Source organism: Ranitomeya variabilis, chromosome 4 (genome assembly GCF_051348905.1).
Source record: "Ranitomeya variabilis isolate aRanVar5 chromosome 4, aRanVar5.hap1, whole genome shotgun sequence".
Classification (NCBI taxonomy): domain Eukaryota; kingdom Metazoa; phylum Chordata; class Amphibia; order Anura; family Dendrobatidae; genus Ranitomeya; species Ranitomeya variabilis.
In genome coordinates, this window is record NC_135235.1 from 350772306 (window position 1) to 350792332 (window position 20027).

Below are 20027 nucleotides of genomic sequence, written 5' to 3' on the forward strand. Positions count from 1 at the left end.
GGGGAGTCCAAAGCAAAAGTCACACCATACCACCAGTGACCACAAGAGGGAGCCTGAACACAGAGTTCACAACAGTACCCCCCCCTTGAGGAGGGGTCACCGAACCCTCATGAAAACCACCAGGGCGATCAGGATGAGCCACATGGAAGGCACGAACCAAATCGGCTGCATGAACATCAGAGGCGACAACCCAAGAATTATCCTCCTGACCATAGCCCTTCCATTTAACCAAATACTGGAGCCTCCATCTAGAAATACGAGAATCCAAGATCTTCTCCACCAATGTATTCCAATTCTCCCTCAACCAGCACCGGGGCAGGAGGCTCAACCGGAGGAACCACAGGCACCACATACCTCCGCAACAACGAGCGATGGAACACATTATGAATAGCAAATGATGCTGGGAGGTCCAGACGAAATGACACAGGGCCAAGGACTTCCAGAATCTTATAAGGACCGATAAACCGAGGCTTGAACTTAGGAGAGGAGACCTTCATAGGAACGAAGCGAGAAGACAACCACACCAAGTCCCCAACGCGAAGTCGGGGACCCACACAGCGACGGCGGTTGGCAAAGAGCTGAGCCTTCTCTTGAGACAGCTTTAAATTGTCCACCACATGATTCCAAATCTGATACAACCTATCAACCACAACATCCACTCCAGGACAGTCAGAAGGCTCCACCTGACCTGAGGAAAAACGAGGATGAAACCCCGAATTACAAAAGAAAGGAGAAACCAAAGTAGCAGAACTAGCCCGATTATTAAGGGCAAACTCGGCCAACGGCAAAAAAGTAACCCAGTCGTCCTGATCAGCAGAAACAAAACATCTTAAATAAGTCTCCAAGGTCTGATTAGTTCGCTCGGTTTGGCCATTCGTCTGAGGATGGAAGGCCGACGAAAAAGACAAATCAATGCCCAATATAGCACAAAAGGTCCGCCAAAATCTAGACACAAACTGGGATCCTCTGTCAGAAACAATGTTTTCAGGAATCCCGTGCAAACGAACCACATTTTGAAAAAACAGTGGAACCAACTCGGAGGAGGAAGGCAACTTAGGCAAGGGTACCAAATGGACCATCTTAGAAAAACGATCACACACCACCCAGATGACAGACATTCTCTGAGAGACAGGGAGATCTGAAATAAAATCCATGGAAATGTGCGTCCAAGGCCTCTTCGGGACAGGCAAAGGTAACAGCAAACCACTGGCTCGAGAACAGCAAGGCTTAGGCCGAGCACAAATTCCACAAGACTGCACAAAGGAACACACATCCCGCGACAAGGAAGGCCACCAAAAAGACCTGGCCACCAAGTCTCTGGTACCAAATATTCCAGGATGGCCCACCAACACCGAAAAATGAACCTCGGAAAAGACTCTGTTGGTCCATCTATCCGGGACAAACAGTCTCTCCGGTGGACAGCGATCAGGTCTATCTGCCTGAAACTCTTGCAGCACACGTCGCAAATCTGGGGAGATGGCAGACAAAATCACCCCTTCTCTAAGAATACCAGCCGGCTCTGAATCTCCAGGAGAGTCAGGCACAAAACTCCTAGAAAGAGCATCAGCCTTCACCTTCTTCGAACCAGGCAGGTACGAAACCACAAAATCAAAACGAGAGAAAAACAACGACCAACGAGCCTGTCTGGGATTCAGCCGTTTGGCCGACTCGAGATAAATCAAATTCTTGTGATCAGTCAAGACCACCACACGATGCTTAGCTCCCTCGAGCCAATGTCGCCACTCCTCAAATGCCCACTTCATAGCCAACAGCTCCCGATTACCGACATCATAATTCCGCTCGGCAGGCGAAAACTTTCTTGAAAAGAAAGCACATGGCTTCATCACAGAGCCATCGGAGCTTCTCTGCGACAAAACAGCCCCTGCTCCAATCTCGGAAGCATCAACCTCCACCTGGAAGGGAAGTGAGACATCTGGCTGACATAAGACCGGAGCCGAAGAAAACCGACGCTTCAGCTCCCGAAAGGCCTCCACAGCCGCAGAAGACCAATTAGTCACATCAGAACCTTTCTTGGTCAAATCCGTCAAAGGCTTAACAACACCAGAAAAATTAGCTATGAAGCGACGGTAAAAATTAGCAAAACCCACGAACTTCTGAAGACTCTTAACAGATGTAGGCTGCGTCCAGTCATGAATAGCCTGAACCTTGACTGGGTCCATCTCAATAGTAGAAGGAGAAAAAATGAAACCCAAAAAAGAAATCTTCTGGACTCCAAAAAGACATTTTGAGCCCTTCACAAATAAAGCATTGTCACGCAGGACCTGAAAGACCATCCTGACCTGCTTAACATGAGACTCCCAATCATCCGAAAAAAACAGAATATCATCCAGATACACAATCATAAACTTATCCAGATATTCACGGAAGATGTCGTGCATAAAGGACTGAAAGACTGAAGGAGCATTAGAAAGTCCAAAAGGCATCACCAAGTACTCAAAATGGCCTTCAGGCGTATTAAATGCAGTTTTCCATTCATCACCCTGTTTTATACGCACAAGGTTATACGCACCACGAAGATCTATCTTGGTGAACCAACTAGACCCCCTAATGCGAGCAAACAAATCAGTTAACAATGGCAAAGGATACTGAAATTTGACCGTGATTTTATTCAAAAGGCGATAATCAATACAAGGTCTCAGGGAACCATCCTTCTTAGCCACAAAAAAGAATCCTGCACCAAGAGGGGATGAGGACAGGCGAATATGTCCCTTCTCCAAAGACTCCTTTATATAACTCCACATGGCAGCATGCTCCGGCACAGATAAATTGAAAAGTCGTCCCTTAGGAAACTTACTACCAGGAATCAAATCTATAGCACAATCACAATCCCTATGAGGAGGTAGAGAATTGAGTTTGGGCTCCTCAAATTCATCCTGGTAGTCTGACAAAAACGTAGGGACTTCAGAAGGAGTGGACGAAGCAATTGACACCACAGGAGCGTCACCATGAATTCCCTGACAACCCCAACTTGACACAGACATAGCTTTCCAATCCAGGACTGGATTATGAGTCTGCAGCCATGGCAGACCCAACACGACTACATCATGCAAACTATGCAGCACAAGAAAACGAATCACCTCCTGATGAACAGGAGTCATGCACATGGTCACTTGTGTCCAGTACTGAGGTCTATTCGTAGCCAATGGTGTAGAATCAATTCCCCTTAGTGGAATAGGGAATTTCAAAGGCTCCAAATCAAAACCACAGCGCCTGGCAAACGACCAATCCATCAGACTCAGGGCAGCACCTGAATCTACAAAAGCATTAACCGGGTAAGATGACAGGGAACAAATCAGGGTAACAGACAAAATGAACTTAGGCTGTAAAGTACCAATGGTGACTGATTTATCAACCTTCTTTTTGCGCTTAGAGCATGCTGAGATAACATGAGCTGAGTCACCACAGTAAAAGCACAAGCCATTTTGCCGTCTATAATTTTGCCGTTCACTTCTGGTCAGAATTCTGTCACATTGCATAAATTCAGGTGTCTGTTCAGAAGACACCGCCAAATGGTGCACAGGTTTGCGCTCCCGCAAAGGCCGATCAATCTGAATGGCCAGAGTCATTGACTCATTCAGACCTGCAGGCGTAGGGAACCCCACCATGACATTCTTAATGGCTTCAGAAAGACCTTCTCTGAAATTTGCAGCCAGGGCACACTCATTCCACTGAGTAAGCACCGACCATTTCCGAAATTTCTGGCAGTACACCTCTGCTTCATCTTGCCCCTGTGAGAGGGCCAATAACGCTTTTTCAGCCTGGTTCTCAAGATTAGGTTCCTCATAGAGCAATCCAAGGGCCAGAAAAAACGCATCCACACTGAGCAATGCAGGGTCCCCTGGCGCCAATGCGAAAGCCCAATCCTGAGGGTCACCCCGCAAAAAAGAAATGACAATTCTAACCTGCTGAACGGAATCACCAGAGGAACAAGATTTCAAAGAAAGATACAACTTACAATTGTTCTTGAAATTTAGGAACCTAGATCTATCTCCAGAAAACAACTCCGGAATATGTATTCTAGGCTCTGACATAGGACTGTGAACAACAAAATCCTGAATACTTTGAACCCTAGCAGCAAGATGATCCAGACTGGAAGCCAAGCTCTGGACATCCATGTCAGCAGCTGAACTCAGAGCCACACCAAGATTAAGAGGAGGAGAGAAGCCAGCCACAGCAGCTAGACACACTGCAACAACACAAAAAAAAAAAAAAAAATGTCTCAAGGCTTCTTTTCTCCTGCTTCTGCCATGCAATTAACACTTTGTGGGCCGGCTGTACTGTTATGATCCCTAGTGGCTGAGGATCACAAATAGACCAGCAAGTGATTAAACCAAGGACGAGCTCTAGGGAGATGGTAACTGGACTGATCGCAAATCTGAACCTATCCAACACAACTAGAGGTAGCCGGTGAACGTGCCTAAAAAATTACTAGACGTCTCGAGCCAGCCTGAGGAACTAGCTACCCCTAAAGAGAAAGAAAGACCTCGCTTGCCTCCAGAGAAATAATCCCCAAAGATATAGAAGCCCCCAACAAATATTAACGGTGAGGTAAGAAGAAGGCACATACATAGGGATGAAATCAGATTCAGCAAAAGAGGCCCACTAGTACTAGAAAGCAGAAAAATAGAGCAGGGGTATATGCGATCAATAAAAAACCCTTACAAAATATCCATCCTGAGATTTCAAGAACCCACACACCAACTAACGGTGTGTGGGGAGAAACTCAGCCCACTAGAGCAACCAGCAAGCGAGGGAATTACATTTTAGCAAGCTGGAACAGAAAACATGATAAACACTGCTGATCAAAAAATGAGCAAACAAAACTTAGCTTGTCCTGGATGAACTGGGAGCAAGGTAGTCAGAAAGAATCGGAGTAGCACTGATTACATCGCCAGCCGGCAATAAGTGAAAGTAAAACAGAGCTATATAGGAACCTCCCAGAGGATAATAAACCAGCTGATAGCCAGAGACCAGCAGGATAACAGACAAAGCCACCAGGGGAAGCCCAAAGCAAAAGTCACACCATACCACCAGTGACCACAAGAGGGAGCCTGAACACAGAGTTCACAACAGTAATCCCTTGTATCCGCAGGATGATGGAAAAGACAGTCAAGGAAACAACAAACCTGATGCCACATCTCCTCCTGGACGAACCTATCTGAATTCAGATTCACCCACCTGACGGCTCCTCCAACCCTGATGATGATGAATATGTGGAACTGATTGGACAAGTTCGCCAATATGGGACTATGCATGCTTCTACCCCCCTTTAGGGACAGATCTCCTGACCGCCCATTTGCAAAAAGTCTGTACGGGGTAGGGCATGTGCATTAGGCATATGTCAGTTCACCGGCAGCACAAAAGAGTTGCAGCGCTTTGGGACAGGAGGCTAGGATTAGGGCAAGTGATATCTAAGGGGGGCTTGTGATAGAAATATATATATCATGTAGATCTCACTTACATGTATGCTCCTTTAAATCATATATACTTACATAAAAAAGCAAATATATATAACTATATACTCAGCTACTTTATAATCAATTGCTCAACTTAATCACATGAGTTAGGCCAGATGGTCCTTGGTACTTTCCAATATGTCTCAAACACCAGAAAACGGGAAGTTAGACCAGATGGTTCGAAACTAATGTCTAAGAATGTTGCTGACTAGCAGGATAAGGGTGACAGCTATTTCCAAGAGTGCTAAATTAGCTTGTTGCTAGGTAGACCATAGTTCGAATATGCCATGTACTCAGTTAAATACATTATGTACTCAGTCAGCCAATGAAATAATAGCTAAATTGTATGTTAATTTACTAACCACCCCCCTTTTATACGCTTTTATAAAACTATGTATCAAGGAATAAAGCTGAAAGAAGCGATGCAGTGGTGGGAGCTGCTGGAGGACTCCCCTGATGTCACAGGTTGCCATGATGTTAACAGATCTGTCTGTCAGTCACGGGCCCAGACTCCTCTCGCCTCCATCTGAAGCCCCTGCCACTTTCACCAGAGTGTCCAATGCCCTGTACACCAATCGCTCGGAGAGCTATCGACTGGGAGAGCGAACCTTCACCCGCCAGTACGCCCACAATAAGGTGTATGTTTATTTACTAACCACCCCCCTTTTATACGCTTTTATAAAACTATGTATCAAGGAATAAACCAGAGATCTGGATGGAATGCTAAACTGTCACTTTGTGTCAGAGTTCATTCTTTCTTGAGCGCTCAATATATCTGATCTGATAATAATTGGGAACGGTGACAGCATATACACCAGAATAGATTCATCCCAAACCAAATTTCCATATCAGTAGTGAGTGGCGACCAGCTGCTCTAGCGTCTCCAACACACAGCACACACAGAATGACAGAGGGATTCCTACTCTTCTTTACTAAGGCAGCACACACATAGAGAAGCAGCAGAGGAATGGAACTGATCAACTGTGAATCAAGCACTGTGATAAACTAAACTGCAGCAGGACCTGCAGCATGTTCCCTATCCTACAACCCCAGTTATTCAAACATTTAACTCCCTCCTCTGCCCACCACTGCCCCCTACAACCTCCTTCATCTCTGCTGAGGACTTTGCCACACACTTCAAAAATAAGATGGACCAAACAAGGCAAGTCTTTATGGTTCAACCACCACAACCCCTTTGTATACCAGACTAATGCCCTTCCCCCATAACCTCCCTCTCCAACATAACTGAAGGGGAGCTTAATTGTCTCCTCTTCAAAACACACTTTAACTTGTGCACTAGACACCATCCTACCTCCTCCCCAACCACCACACTTATGCCTTCCCTAACCTTGCTCTTTGACAATCTACAATCTGGTTTCCATCCCCATCATTCTACTGAGACTGCCCTGGACAAAATTACTAACAACCTACTTACAGCCAAAGCTAACAGACAATACTCCATACACTTCCTTCTAGACCTGTCCTCTGCTTTCGACACAGTTGACCACTGCTTCCTACTACAGATCCTCTCTTCCTTTGGCATAAAATACCTCGCCCTATCCTGGATCTCCTCATACTTTTCCAACCGCACATTCAGCGTCTCCAACTCCCACACTACCTCCTCATCGCACCCTCTCTCTGTTCGAGTCCCCCAAGGCTCTGTTCTAGGACCCCTACTCTTCTCAATCTATACATTTGGCCTGGGACAACTCATAAAGTCCCATGTACTCCAGCACCACTTTATGCTGATGACACTCAAATCTACTTCTCTGGCCCAGACACCACTCTCTGCTGTCCAGAATTCCAAAGTGTCTATCAGCCATATTCTCCTTTTTCTCCTCTCGTTTCGTCAAACTCAATGTGGACAAATCTGAACTCATCATCTTTCCTCCATCTCACAAATCTTCCTTACCTGATCTATCTCTCACAATAAATGACATCACGCTTTCCCCTGTACCGGAAGTCTGCTGCCTTGACCCTTGACTCTGCCCTGTACTTCAAACAGCACAACCAAGCTTTTTGCACCACCTGTGGCCTCCAGCTCGAAAATATTTCCAGAATCTGTCAACCCTCAATCTACTAAAATGCTTGTGCATGCCCTCATTATCTCCCACCTTGACTACTGCAACATCCTTTTCTGTGGCCTCCCTGCTAACAATCTCATACCTCTCCAGTCCATCCTTAACTCTGCAGCCCAACTAATTCATCACTCCTCACTACTCCTCTGCTTCTCTCCTCTGCAAATCTCTTCCCTGGTTCCCATTCCCTCAGTGTATCCAGTTCAAATTACTAATACTGACCTACAAAGCCATCCATAACCCGTCTCCTCCATATATCTCTGAACTAATCTCCAGATATCTTCCCCACGTAATCTCTGGTCCTCCCAAGACCTCCTTCTCTCGTCCACACTTATTCACTCCTCACCTAATCACCTCCAAGACTTCTCCCAAATATCCCCCATCCTCTGGAATTCTGTACCCCAACACGTCCGACTATCAACCACATTCGGATCCTTCAGATAGAACCTGAAAACCCACCACTTCAAGAAAGCTTAAAGTCTGCAATGACCCTGCTGCCTCCTCACCACTACCAGAGCTACCACCTCACCAACACAGGAGCTGCTGCAACCCCCCAACCTACTGTCTCCTTCCCCACCATCCTGTAGAACGTAAGCCCGCAAGGACAGGGTCCTCTCCCCTCTGTATCAGTCTGTCATTGTTAGTTTGCTTACTGTAAGTAATATCTATAATTTGTATGTAACCCCTTCTCATGTACAGCACCATGGAATCAATGGTGCTATATAAATAAATAATAAGTTTCTCTGTCTGTTCCGGCCCCTCTCTCCTCCTCACTACCTGTGCCCTTTCCATTGACTTCAATACGCATAGTAATTTGGCAATCATCTTGTCCTGAACAAAACAGATTAGAGCTATTTTTGGAAAGGGGGAAAATGGGCTCATAAGTGGAGAGACGTTCATTTCTCTGATAAAATATATTAGAAAGTTTCTTATATTTGCTTACACTGTTAGTTTATGCAAAGTTTTTGAAAGTATATTTGACTTATACAGATTGATAAAAACTGGTCAAAATGTAAATATTTATTCATTTTTCTTTGTATAAATAGATCAATGTAAATTATATGGCTGTAGTCCACATGTTTTTTCTACAATGTTTTTGTAGTGCATAATTTGTCCCCTCCATTTTCTGATAACTTGGTACTTATTTGGCCCTGGTGTTTTCATTTAGCAGGGGACTGCATAAGGTATCCATTTTGTCTGTTTACTATTGGTGCCATGCAGATACAGGTCTGTAGACTAGAGCTACAGGGACTACAGGGACAAATACAATATATTTACTATGCAGAATATTATTGTAAGGTACTTGTCTTACAATGTTGCTGTATTTATTTCATATTGGTTTTCTTACTTAGCATAAACTTACAGTGGTTGTATTTGTCAATAGATAAGTTCAACAACATCCGTTGCCAAAAAATAAACTAGCAAACACTGTGGAACCAGAGTTTGGGATCTTTGTCCATTTATCCACTAGATATCAATGTACAAGTGAGTAAATTGTTTAATATTACATAAGATCATAGATGATTTAAATGAGAAAGAGAAAATGTTTTCACACTTACTGTGAGATCATCCAAGTTTGCTGGCAACATCTCTGGTTTCAAAATAGAGTTTGTGGGTGAATTGGATACTTGGGCCATGACTGTGCTATGTGCAGATGAGAGATTTATGGTGGGTGCACCAACTTGTGTAGTGCCCGTAAAGCTGATCACCTGTTCAGCAGAGATACTAAAATAAATTGAGAAAAAAAATATTTGAATTCTATTGTGTCCAGGAAATTGTTGTAATCACACATTCCGATCCATTCAGAATTGTCCTTATTTCAGGTAGGACATACCTAGTTGTCAGAGGGTGAACTGTTTGAACACAAAAGGTTTGGTTTTGCTGCTGGTTGAGGATCTGTAACTGGAGGAATATCTGTTGCTGTTGCAGCAACCGAGAATAGGCTGCATCCATTGCAACCGGGGATCTGTCTGCCTTCTGGTCTGGTGGAATGTATTGATGATACTTGAGTTTCTTCACCTTGGGTTTAGAATCTTTGAGCTTTTTTTGCCTTTGGCTTTTTCCCATGTCAGATGACTTCACTGGAACCTTAATTAACAATATGATAATATCATTATTTTTGTGAAGGCACAGTTCTCATTTTAGTTCTCCTAAGACAGCTATTAATAATGTCACTGATAACAGCCATGGTATATGAGTGCATGTACTTTTGCACGTGGCACTCATTTGATACCAAATAAATCGAGATGTTTTGACATTTTTTGCTTCCATTTTTTCATAGTTTCGTAAAAATTTACATGTCTATCATTCAGGTGATTTTCATAATTCCAGGACTTTTCCTTAGTTATGTTGCAATTTAAATGTTGAATGTATTATATTTTACATATATACATTATCCAATGACTATATAGCCATTTTATTTTCCAAAGCTTGAATAAACAATTCCTCAAGTCACATATTGACTACATAAGTACAGGTTGTTACATTGTTACATGTATATGGAAACACCTAAATAAAATGGGAATGGTTGGTGATATCAACTTCCTGTTTATGGCACATTAGTATATGGGTGGTGACTATGGCGGCCATTTTGAAGTCTGCCATTTTGGATCCAACTTTATTTTTTCAAATAAGAAGAGGGTCATGTGAAAATTATTGAGAATTTCACAAAGAAAAACAATGGTGTGCTTGGTTTTAATGTAACTTTATTCTTTAATGAGTTATTTACACCTTTCTCTTTGTTTACAGCCATTGACATGTTGCAGAGGTTAACACGTGAGGAGCGGATAGAAATTGTGTTGATGTCTGGTGAATGCAGTACCCGGGTTATTGCAGCAGATTTCAATGCAAGACACCTGTCAGTATTCCGGGTTTTCTAATTTACCTTGTGAATGATTTTGCCCATTGTTAAGATGGAGTTTGCTGTTTTTGTCTGCCCTACTTCCTGTTCGTTTGTTTAAAACCCGGTTCAGGTGTCAGCCTCTTTGCTGGAGTATTCTGATTCTGTTCTCCTTCAGCTCAGCTGCTGGTTCTGAGTGTGTTTCTACCTCTGGCTCTGGACATTTCCTGCATATGTAAGCTACACTCTCTATGTTATCATTAGTCTGCTGACTTGGAACTTAACCCTCGGTTCATTCCTCCTGGTTAGAACTGTGTTTTTGGAACTATGTTTCGGGACTTTGTATCTGGACTGAGTGTTGCTACTTAATCCTTCATTTACTCACCCCGGTGGGAGCTGTTGGAAGCAACACCAGTATAATACTTTAATGTGAACCTGTTTCTGAACTTACCTGTGTTTATGCCACATTTGGGATCAACTTGTGAACTAGTTTCTGGACTTACCCGTGTTCATGTCACACCTGGGATGAACTTGTGGACTTGTTCTGGACTTCCCTGTGTTTACTTCATACCTGGATTTGACTCTTTCTGTACCGACAGTGTTTGGATCTGCACCACGTCACCTGTCACACTCACCTTTTGATCACCTTGCTGAGGACTCGGCCTTAAGAACTCTGCCGATTTTCTATATATGTTTAAAGGACTCGTTTCACTCTAGGACACTGTGGGTTATCAGTATATTGTTTTTGGTGTTATTGCTGCTGTACAAATACACTATTTGCACTAAAGAAACCCATCTCTGTCTGTTCATTGCCCCATGCTATCAGAATCCTTGAGTTCCTACAATAGTATTACAGGATACTCCAGCCTAAAAAAAAAGGATTCTGCTGGGTCAATGACAGAGACACGGGTAGACAAGAAGTTTGCTATGACTAACTCATTGCAGCAGGAGGTGGCGGCTGTACAAAATAAGATAAGAGACATGGACTCCCAGGCTAACCACAATGCGCAGGTGTTTGGTCATGCTCTGCAAGATTTATGTACCTTGGTAGAAGCTCAGGTTACACCACCTGCTCAGCATACACCACCTGTTCAGCATACACCACCCACCAATATGCCTAAATTGCCTCCTTTCCGGTTTAATGGTGACCAAAGTCAATTCTGCGGGTTTGTTAATCAATGCATATTATTTTTTGTTGTAGATGCCTCCTACTATCAGGCTGATAGATCTAAGGTAATATGTATTATTATGTTGTTGACATCACGGGCACTGGCTTGGGCAAATCCTATGGTTGAAAGTCGTGATGTCCGTCTAAATAATTTGGATGACTTTCTGGCAGCTATGGCTCAAATGTTTGATGATCCCAACCGCCGTGCCTCCGCTGAAAGATCCTTGCTTTCCTTACGCCAGGGGAAACGTTCAGTCATAGAATATATTACTGAATTTAAGAGGTTAGTAGTGGACACCAACTGGGATAACAATGCTTTATTGCCATTTTTTAGGAAAGGGTTGTCCAGTTCAATCAAGGATGAGCTAGCTTGCTCAGAGTCTCCACAGGAGTAGGGTTGAGCGAAATGGGTCTGCCATTTTCAGAAGTCGCCGACTTTTGGCAAAGTCGGGTTTCATGAAACCCGACCCGACCCCTGTGTGGGGTCGGCCATGAGGTCGGCGATCTTCTGAATCTGGTATCGGAATTCCGATACCGAGTTCCGATATGTTTGCGGTATCGGAACTCGGTATCGGAATCCACATTTAAGTGTAAAATAAAGAATTAAAATAAAAAATATTGATATACTCACCTCTCCGATGCAGCCTGGGCATCGCCGCTGGTAACTAGCATCTTCCGTTCCTAAGAATGGCGCTCGAAAGACCTTTTGATGACGTCACGGCTTGTGATTGGTCGCGGTGGCCCACGTGACCGCTGAGCGACCAATCACAACAAGCTGTGACGTAATGCTCAGGTCCTAAATTCCTTATTCTAGGAATTTAGGCCATGAGAATTACGTCACGGCTTGTGATTGGTCGCTGAGCGGTCACGTGGGCTGCCGCGACCAATCACAAGCCGTGATGTCATCGAAAGGTCCTTCACGCGCTGATTCTTAAGAAGGAAGGCTGCCGGAAAGAAGCAGGGTGCGTCCGAGGGTGAGTATATACCTAATAGGAATATACTCACCCTCGGCTTCTTTCCGGCAGCCTTACTTCTTAAGAATGAGTGCGTGAAGGACCTTTCGATGACGTCACGGCTTGTGATTGGTCGCGGCGGCCCACGTGACCGCTCAGCGACCAATCACAAGCCGTGACGTAATTCTCATGGCCTAAATTCCTAGAAAGAGGAATTTAGGACCTGAGAATTACATCACGGCTTGTTGTGATTGGTCGCTCAGCGGTCACGTGGGCCGCCGCGACCAATCACAAGCCGTGACGTCATCGAAAGGTCTTTCAAGCGCCATTCTTAGGAACGGAAGATGCCAATTACTACCAGGGCGCGTCAGAGGGTGAGTATATCAATATTTTTTATTTTAATTCTTTATTTTACACCTAAATATGGATCCCAGGGCCTGAAGGAGAGTTTCCTCTCCTTCATACCCTGGGAACCATAGTATCCCATTGCACTGCATTGGGTTTCGTGTTTCGGCCGACCCAGACCCCGACTTTTTTATAGGATCGGCCGATTTCACTCGACCCAACTTTTGAGAAAGTCGGGTTTCGTGAAACCCGACCCGATCCTATAAAAATAAAAGTCGCTCAACCCTACACAGGAGTTTGAGTTATTTTTACAACACTGTGTGCATATTGATAGCCGCCTAACTGAACGCAGACAAGAAAAATTGGCAGCTGTGAATCGCATCACTAATTTTACTCTTCCATCTAGGGAAACTACCAGCAAGAACCCGCGGGAAGCTGAGGAGGTGCCTATGCAAGTGGACTCACTACAAAAACGTGAGAGTAACGAACGCCGTGAATATCGGTTTCGTGAGCGCTTATGTTTTTACTGCGGTCAATCGGATCATTTCCTCATTAATTGTCCTAAATTTCCCAGGTGACCTAACAAAGTGTTGGCGGCAGTAACAGATTATGACAACACGGACACTGAGTCGGAAGTTTCGGAGACCAGTTTACATATAGAAAATGCTGTGGTTCCCCTAACAGTGATGCTGACTTCCCCTAAAGATCAGGGGGAGAAATACTCACATTGTTCTCTTCCTATTCAGATTCTGTGGGAGGGACAGTGGATACCAAGTTCTGCTATGATAGACTCTGGAGCAGGTGGAAATTTCATGGATTCTTCTTTTGCCAAGGAACATGGTATTAAGACACAACTAAGAGCCTCAACAGTCACCATGGAAATGGTGGATAGTTCTCCATTAGTTTCCGGACCAGTAGGCCGGGAGACGGTGCTTCTGAAGTGTAAGATGGAACCAGACCATCAGGAAACACTTTCCTTTATGCTAATATCTTCTCCTCATTTTCCTGTAATTTTAGGAATTCCCTGGTTACGGTCACAGAATCCAAACATCAATTGGGAAACCAAGGAGATATCCTTCCTTCCGAAGTGTAGCCCTACCATCAGTCCACCGGTAATGGCTCTAGTTACCCAGAATTTGGAGGAAACGAAACAGGTATCTACTCTCCCTCTGGTTTACCAGGAATTCTCGGACATTTGTGACAAGAGGAAGGCAGACCAACTCCCTCCACATAGACCTTATGACTGCCCCATAGAGCTGCTTCCTGGGGCAGCGATTCCTTTCGGCCATGTTTACCCGTTGTCAGCTCCAGAATTAAAGACATTACGAGAATACATAGATGAGAATTTAGCCAAGGGGTTTATCCGACCATCCTCTTCACCAGCGGGAGCCCCCATATTCTTTGTAAAGAAGAAAGATGGCACTCTAAGACCTTGTATTGACTACCGGGAGCTAAACAAGGTAACCATTCATAACAGGTACCCGTTGCCATTAATTCCTGAATTGATGGAGAGAGTTCGCCAAGCTAAAATATTTACCAAATTAGATCTCCGCGGGGCATATAATTTACTCCATATATGTCCCGGAGACGAATGGAAGACAGCTTTCAGATGTCGATATGGACATTTTGAATTTTTAGTGATGCCATTCGGACTCTGTAACGCTCCTGCTGTTTTCCAACACTTAGCCAAAAATATCTTCAGGGATTTACTGGATCATTATGTAGTAATTTACCTGGATGACTTCTTGATTTTCTCTGATTCACTACAGGAACATCAGGAACATGTCAAGACCGTGCTCAGACATTTGAGAGATAATCATTTGTACATCAAACTCGAAAAGTGTGAATTTCATTGCTCCAAGATTCAATTTTTAGGCTATGTTATTTCTCCCCAGGGATTAAATATGGAGTCCAGCAAGATCCAGGCGATCATAGATTGGCCGGTACCAGGAAACATCAAAGAGGTACAATGATTCTTTGGTTTTGCTAACTTTTATAGACGTTTTATCCGGAATTTTTCAGAAATTGTCCGTACCATCACTCTCCTCACTAAGAAGGGGAAGAAGTTTGTATGGTCCTCGCAAGCCCAGGAAGCCTTTGATCGCCTCAAGGTTTGTTTTACCACGGCTCCGATATTGACGCACCCGGATCCTGCACTGCCTTTTGTCATGGAGGTGCATGCTTCTGTGTACTGGGAGCAATCCTCTCACAACGAACTGGAGACAAAGGTTTGCTGCACCCATGTGTCTTCTTTTCTTGCAGGTTATCATCTGCTGAACTGAACTATGACATTGCAGATAAGGAACTTTTGGCAATCATTTCTGCCTTTAAGGAATGGAGACACCATTTGCAGGGAGCAACTCAACAGGTAGTAGTGCTCACAGATCACCGTAACTTGGAATTCTTTATGTCTGCCAGATGTCTTCTCCTCGACAAGCTAGGTGGAGTTTTTCTTCAACCATTTTGATTTTATCATCTCGTACCACCCAGGTTCACATAATGGGAAAGCAAATGCACTATCCCGAATCCACACGATGGATTCCGTGCCTGGGACCCTGTCTAAGACCATCTTGTCTCATGCCAATTTCATAGGAGTGCTCCAGGACCAGGACTTGTGGGAGGAGATCAAGCTGGCCTATGATGGTGACGTATTTCTTGCTGCCCCACCTGACAATGTGAATCTTGTCTTTCAGAATGGTGTATGGCTTAGAGATCACTGTATTTATGTCCCTGAGGCTGTGAGACTTCGAATTCTAAAATTGGTCCATGACTCCATATTGGCTGGTCATCGGGGGGTACAGAAGATGCAGGAATTTTTAAGTAATTTTTTCTGGTGGCCTACCTGCTTGAAGGATGTGAATGACTATGTCCGCTCTTGTGAGGTTTGTGCCCGTTACAAAGTTCCTCGTGTTTCACCTACTGGCCTTCTTAAGCCACTACCCGTACCATCTCACCCTTGGGGGTCTATTTCAATGGACTTTATTGTGGAGTTACCCACCTCTGGCGGTAAAAATACTATTTTGGTGGTAGTGGACCATTTAACGAAGGCTGCTCATTTCATTCCTTGCACCGGTCTTCCCTCAGCTACAAAGACAGTGGATCTGGTTATCTAGAACGTTTTCCGGCTGCATGGGGTACCAGATGAGATCATCTCTGACCGGGGAATACAATTTACCTCTAGGTTTTGGAAAGAATTTTGTTCTGTGCTCCACATTAATGTTTGCTTGTCTTCTGCATACCACCCTCAGACCAACGGGCAGACTGAACGGACTAATCAAACCTTGGAGCAATATCTACGCTGTTCCGTCAGTCATTTGCAGGGTGATTGGCTGAAGCTACTTCCACTAGCGTAATTTTCATATAACAACTCACAGAGCAGTTCCACGAATGTAACGCCTTTTTTCACCAATCTGGGATATCATCCAAATATTGTGCAAAGGTCTCCGGTTGCTACTTCGGTACCGGCAGTTCATAACAGAGTGGCGGTGTTGCAACGTAGTCTTGAAGTTTTGAAAGACTCCCTGACCGCAGCACAGGAGCGTTACAAGAAGTCGGCCGATAGATTCCGGAAACCGGCACCCATGTATAAGGTAGGAGACTCGGTTTGGTTGTCCACAAAGAATCTAAGATTGGGTGTTCCTTCGCAGAAACTGGGGCAGAAGTTCATCGGTCCATTCAAGATCACCGGGATTGTGAGCTCTGTTGCTTGTCGGCTGAAGCTGCCACGAACTCTAAAGGTACACCCAGTATTTCATGTTTCTCTATTAAAACCGGTCTCTCTTAACACATTTCAGGGAAATATTGTACCTCCTCCTCCATCAGTGTTGGTTGATGGCGAAGAGCAATTTGTGGAACAGGACATTATCGATTCAAGACTGCATAGGAACCAGCTTCAGTATCTAGTTAGATGGCAGGGTTACTCTCCTGAAAACGATTCTTGGGAACCAGTAAGTAACATCAATGCTCCCCTGAAGGTTGCTCAATTTCATCGTAGATACCCAGACAAGCTTGGTCCAGGTTCGTCCTGAGGCCGTTTCTAGTGGGGGAGTAATGTCAGTATTCCGGGTTTTCTAAGTTACCTTGTGAATGATTTTGCCCTTTGTTAAGATGGAGTTTGCTGTTTTTGTCTGCCCTACTTCCTGTTCATTTGTTTAAAACCCGGGTCAGGTGTCAGCCTCTTTGCTGGAGTATTCTGATTCTGTTCTCCTTCAGCTCAGCTGCTGGTTCTGAGTGTGTCTCTACCTCTGGCTCTGGACATTTCCTGCATATATAAGCTACACTCTCTATGTTATCATTAGTCTGCTGACTTGGAACTTAACCCTCGGTTCATTCCTCCTGGTAAGAACTGTGTTTTTGGAACTATGTTTTGGGACTTTGTATCTGGACTGAGTGTTGCTACTTAATCCTTCATTTACTCCCCTCAGTGGGAGCTGTTGGAAAAAACACCAGTATAATACTTTAATGTGAACCTGTTTCTGAACTTACCTGTGTTTATGCCACATCTGGGATCAACTTATGAACTAGTTTCTGGACTTACCCGTGTCCATGTCACACCTGGGATGAACTTTTGGACTTGTTCTGGACTTCCCTGTGTTTACTTCATACCTGGATTTGACTCTTTCTGTACCGACAGTGTTTGGATCAGCACCACGTCACCTGTCACACTCACCTTTTGATCACCTTGCTGAGGACTCTGCCTTAAGAACTCTGCCGATTTGCTATATATGTTTCAAGGACTCGTTTCACTCTAGGACACTAAGAGACGATTTTTCGGCGCCCCCACTCAACGCAGGCTGTCCCTCTCTTCCCTACGATATCCCTCTCAATGTAGGTGGGAAAACAATATAGTAAGGAGCAGTGGTGAAAAAAAGTGTACACAGTATAAATAAGTACCAAAAAAAACCTTCAACAGGCACCCCCAAGTACCATTGTGATAAACACATCACCACATAGCAGATCAAAGAATCAATCCACATTTAGTCTGAGAATAACTGTACCAGTCCCATTTCCATCATGGACATACACTTAATGCAAACCATAGTCCAGTGGGGACCTACACAAATGATCAGAGTATATAATGGATAATGATGAAATATAACTTAGCGTGTGCTGGTGTCGCCCCGACGCGTTTCCCCGTTAGTACGGTTCATCAGGGGGAATAGTGTGGTCATCGATACTGCCGGATGCTATATAGATGAGTAGCACCCAAAAAAGTTTCCCTCATCACTGAACATAGTGTTCTGTTTAAACTGAGGGTCCTGTTCCAATTTTTGTTTTGCAAATTCAGAGTGCTGATCTAGTATCAGTCGAACATCCATTTGGTGGATAGTAGCTACTCACAAATGGCACCCTTACAAAATCCAGCTGCTGCAGCATCTCAAGGAAGATGACCCAGATCGGCGTGCTGAATTTGCAGAATGGGTGAAACAAAAATTGAAACAGGACCCTCAATTTAAACAGAACATTATGTTCAATGATGAGGCAAACTTTTTTGGGTGGCCCATTTATATGGATACACTTAAATAACATGGGAATGGTGACAGTTTTCTTGCGTGGGGTGTCTTGCATTGAAATCTTCTGCAATGACCCGGGTACTGCGTTCACCAGACATCAACCCAATTTCTATCCGCTCATCACGTGTTAACCTCTGTGACATGTCAATGGATGTAAACAAAGAGAAACTTGTAAATAACTCATGAAAGAATAAAGTTACATTAAAACCAAGCACACCATTGTTTTTCTTGTGAAATTCTCAATAAGTTTGATCTGTCACATGACCCTCTTCCCATTGGAAAAAATAAAATTGGATCCAAAATGGCTAACTTCAAAATGGCCAACATGGTCACCATCCATCTTGAAAAGTTTTCTCCCTACCATATACTAATGTGCCACAAACAGGAAGTTGATATCACCAACCATTCCCATTTTATTTAGATGTATCCATATACATAACCCACCCCGTATATTACATTTGTAATATAGAACAAAAATATATAAAATGGTAACTTGAGTTTTCTGTAACATATACCTTAGGAACACCAGATGAAGCCTGTGCTGAATGATGGATAACTGCCCTATTGGTTGCCAATGGGTCAGCCTCTACAATAGCTCCTGCAATTGGCTGGGTCACCTCAATTATTTGAGGAAAATCCAACTATAAGAAAATGGAAGAAATAGTATTAAAATACTACAACTGTTTAACATGTGAAACTTTAACAAAAATGTATTTGATCAAAATATTACATCTGCATAGTTTCAGTTAAGATTTTATCAATAAATTACAAAAAAGAAAAGTACATTTTCTGTTGTTGTTAATGGTGTTCCTGGTCCCTAATAAAATGATAAAATATAGTTTTTCAGCATCATTAAATTCAGAATATTTTAATGCAAGAAACATTTATTTCATATTCGGTTTGTCAAACTGTTTTCAATCAAGCTGTAACAAGTCCAGTGTACCAATTTTCCTGTTATGAACCACTGTCATACCTGAAATGCATTGCTCGTGGGTGTTGGGGACAGGTTAACTGAAAGACCAGGAGAGGGAGCAAAGCGAGGTGAAGAAGAAGTGGATGAAGAAGAAGAAGAGTTGGTGATGTCATCAACAAAAGAAAAAGTATCAGAAGATGAAGAGATCTTGATCTGATCTTTAAAAAGAAAATATGTATTATATAAATGAAAATTAGATGGTGTTCCCTTCATGTTTGTTTTTTTTATAAATAATGATGATACATGCTTGTTTTGATTTTAAAAGGGCTATTGCCACAATCATATTATTATTCACAAAGCACAGATATACAGATTAACCTAATGTTTCTTTCTTGTACCTTTGTTTCATCTCAATATGCTCATCTGTGCGTCAAGCTGCACATTGCTGAATTAGCAGTATTATGTGCTAGAACTACAATACATTTCCAAGAGCAATTGCTTTTTCTTAGTACAGCAGTCCTCTCTTCCTCTCTTAACTGCTCCTGACCAAGCCACACTATTCATACAGATGTGAAGATTTCACAAATAGTAGAATTTACCTTATGTTTCTGCACACTGTCTCTAATGCTGGGTCGGCTGTCAGTCAGTCAATCATTTCCGGGGTATAGTTACAGATGGCACTAAGTATGTACAGAGCGGTGACTGAAGCCATGCCGGCTGCACACTTACGACTGAAAGCCC

At 43.5% G+C, this 20027-nt stretch overlaps 1 protein-coding gene across 1 annotated transcript in view; it reads right to left on the reverse strand.

Moving 5' to 3' along the window:
- Window positions 1-20027, reverse strand: part of LOC143764759 (myocardin-like) — a 618138-nt gene that overhangs the window by 37420 nt on the left and 560691 nt on the right. Inside the window, exons 6-9 of the mRNA XM_077250689.1 lie at window positions 19347-19504; window positions 18889-19014; window positions 9390-9643; window positions 9115-9280 (exon numbers count right to left, since the gene is read on the reverse strand). Coding sequence (XP_077106804.1) covers window positions 9115-9280; window positions 9390-9643; window positions 18889-19014; window positions 19347-19504 — 704 coding nt within the window. The remainder of the gene's footprint in view (window positions 1-9114; window positions 9281-9389; window positions 9644-18888; window positions 19015-19346; window positions 19505-20027) is intronic.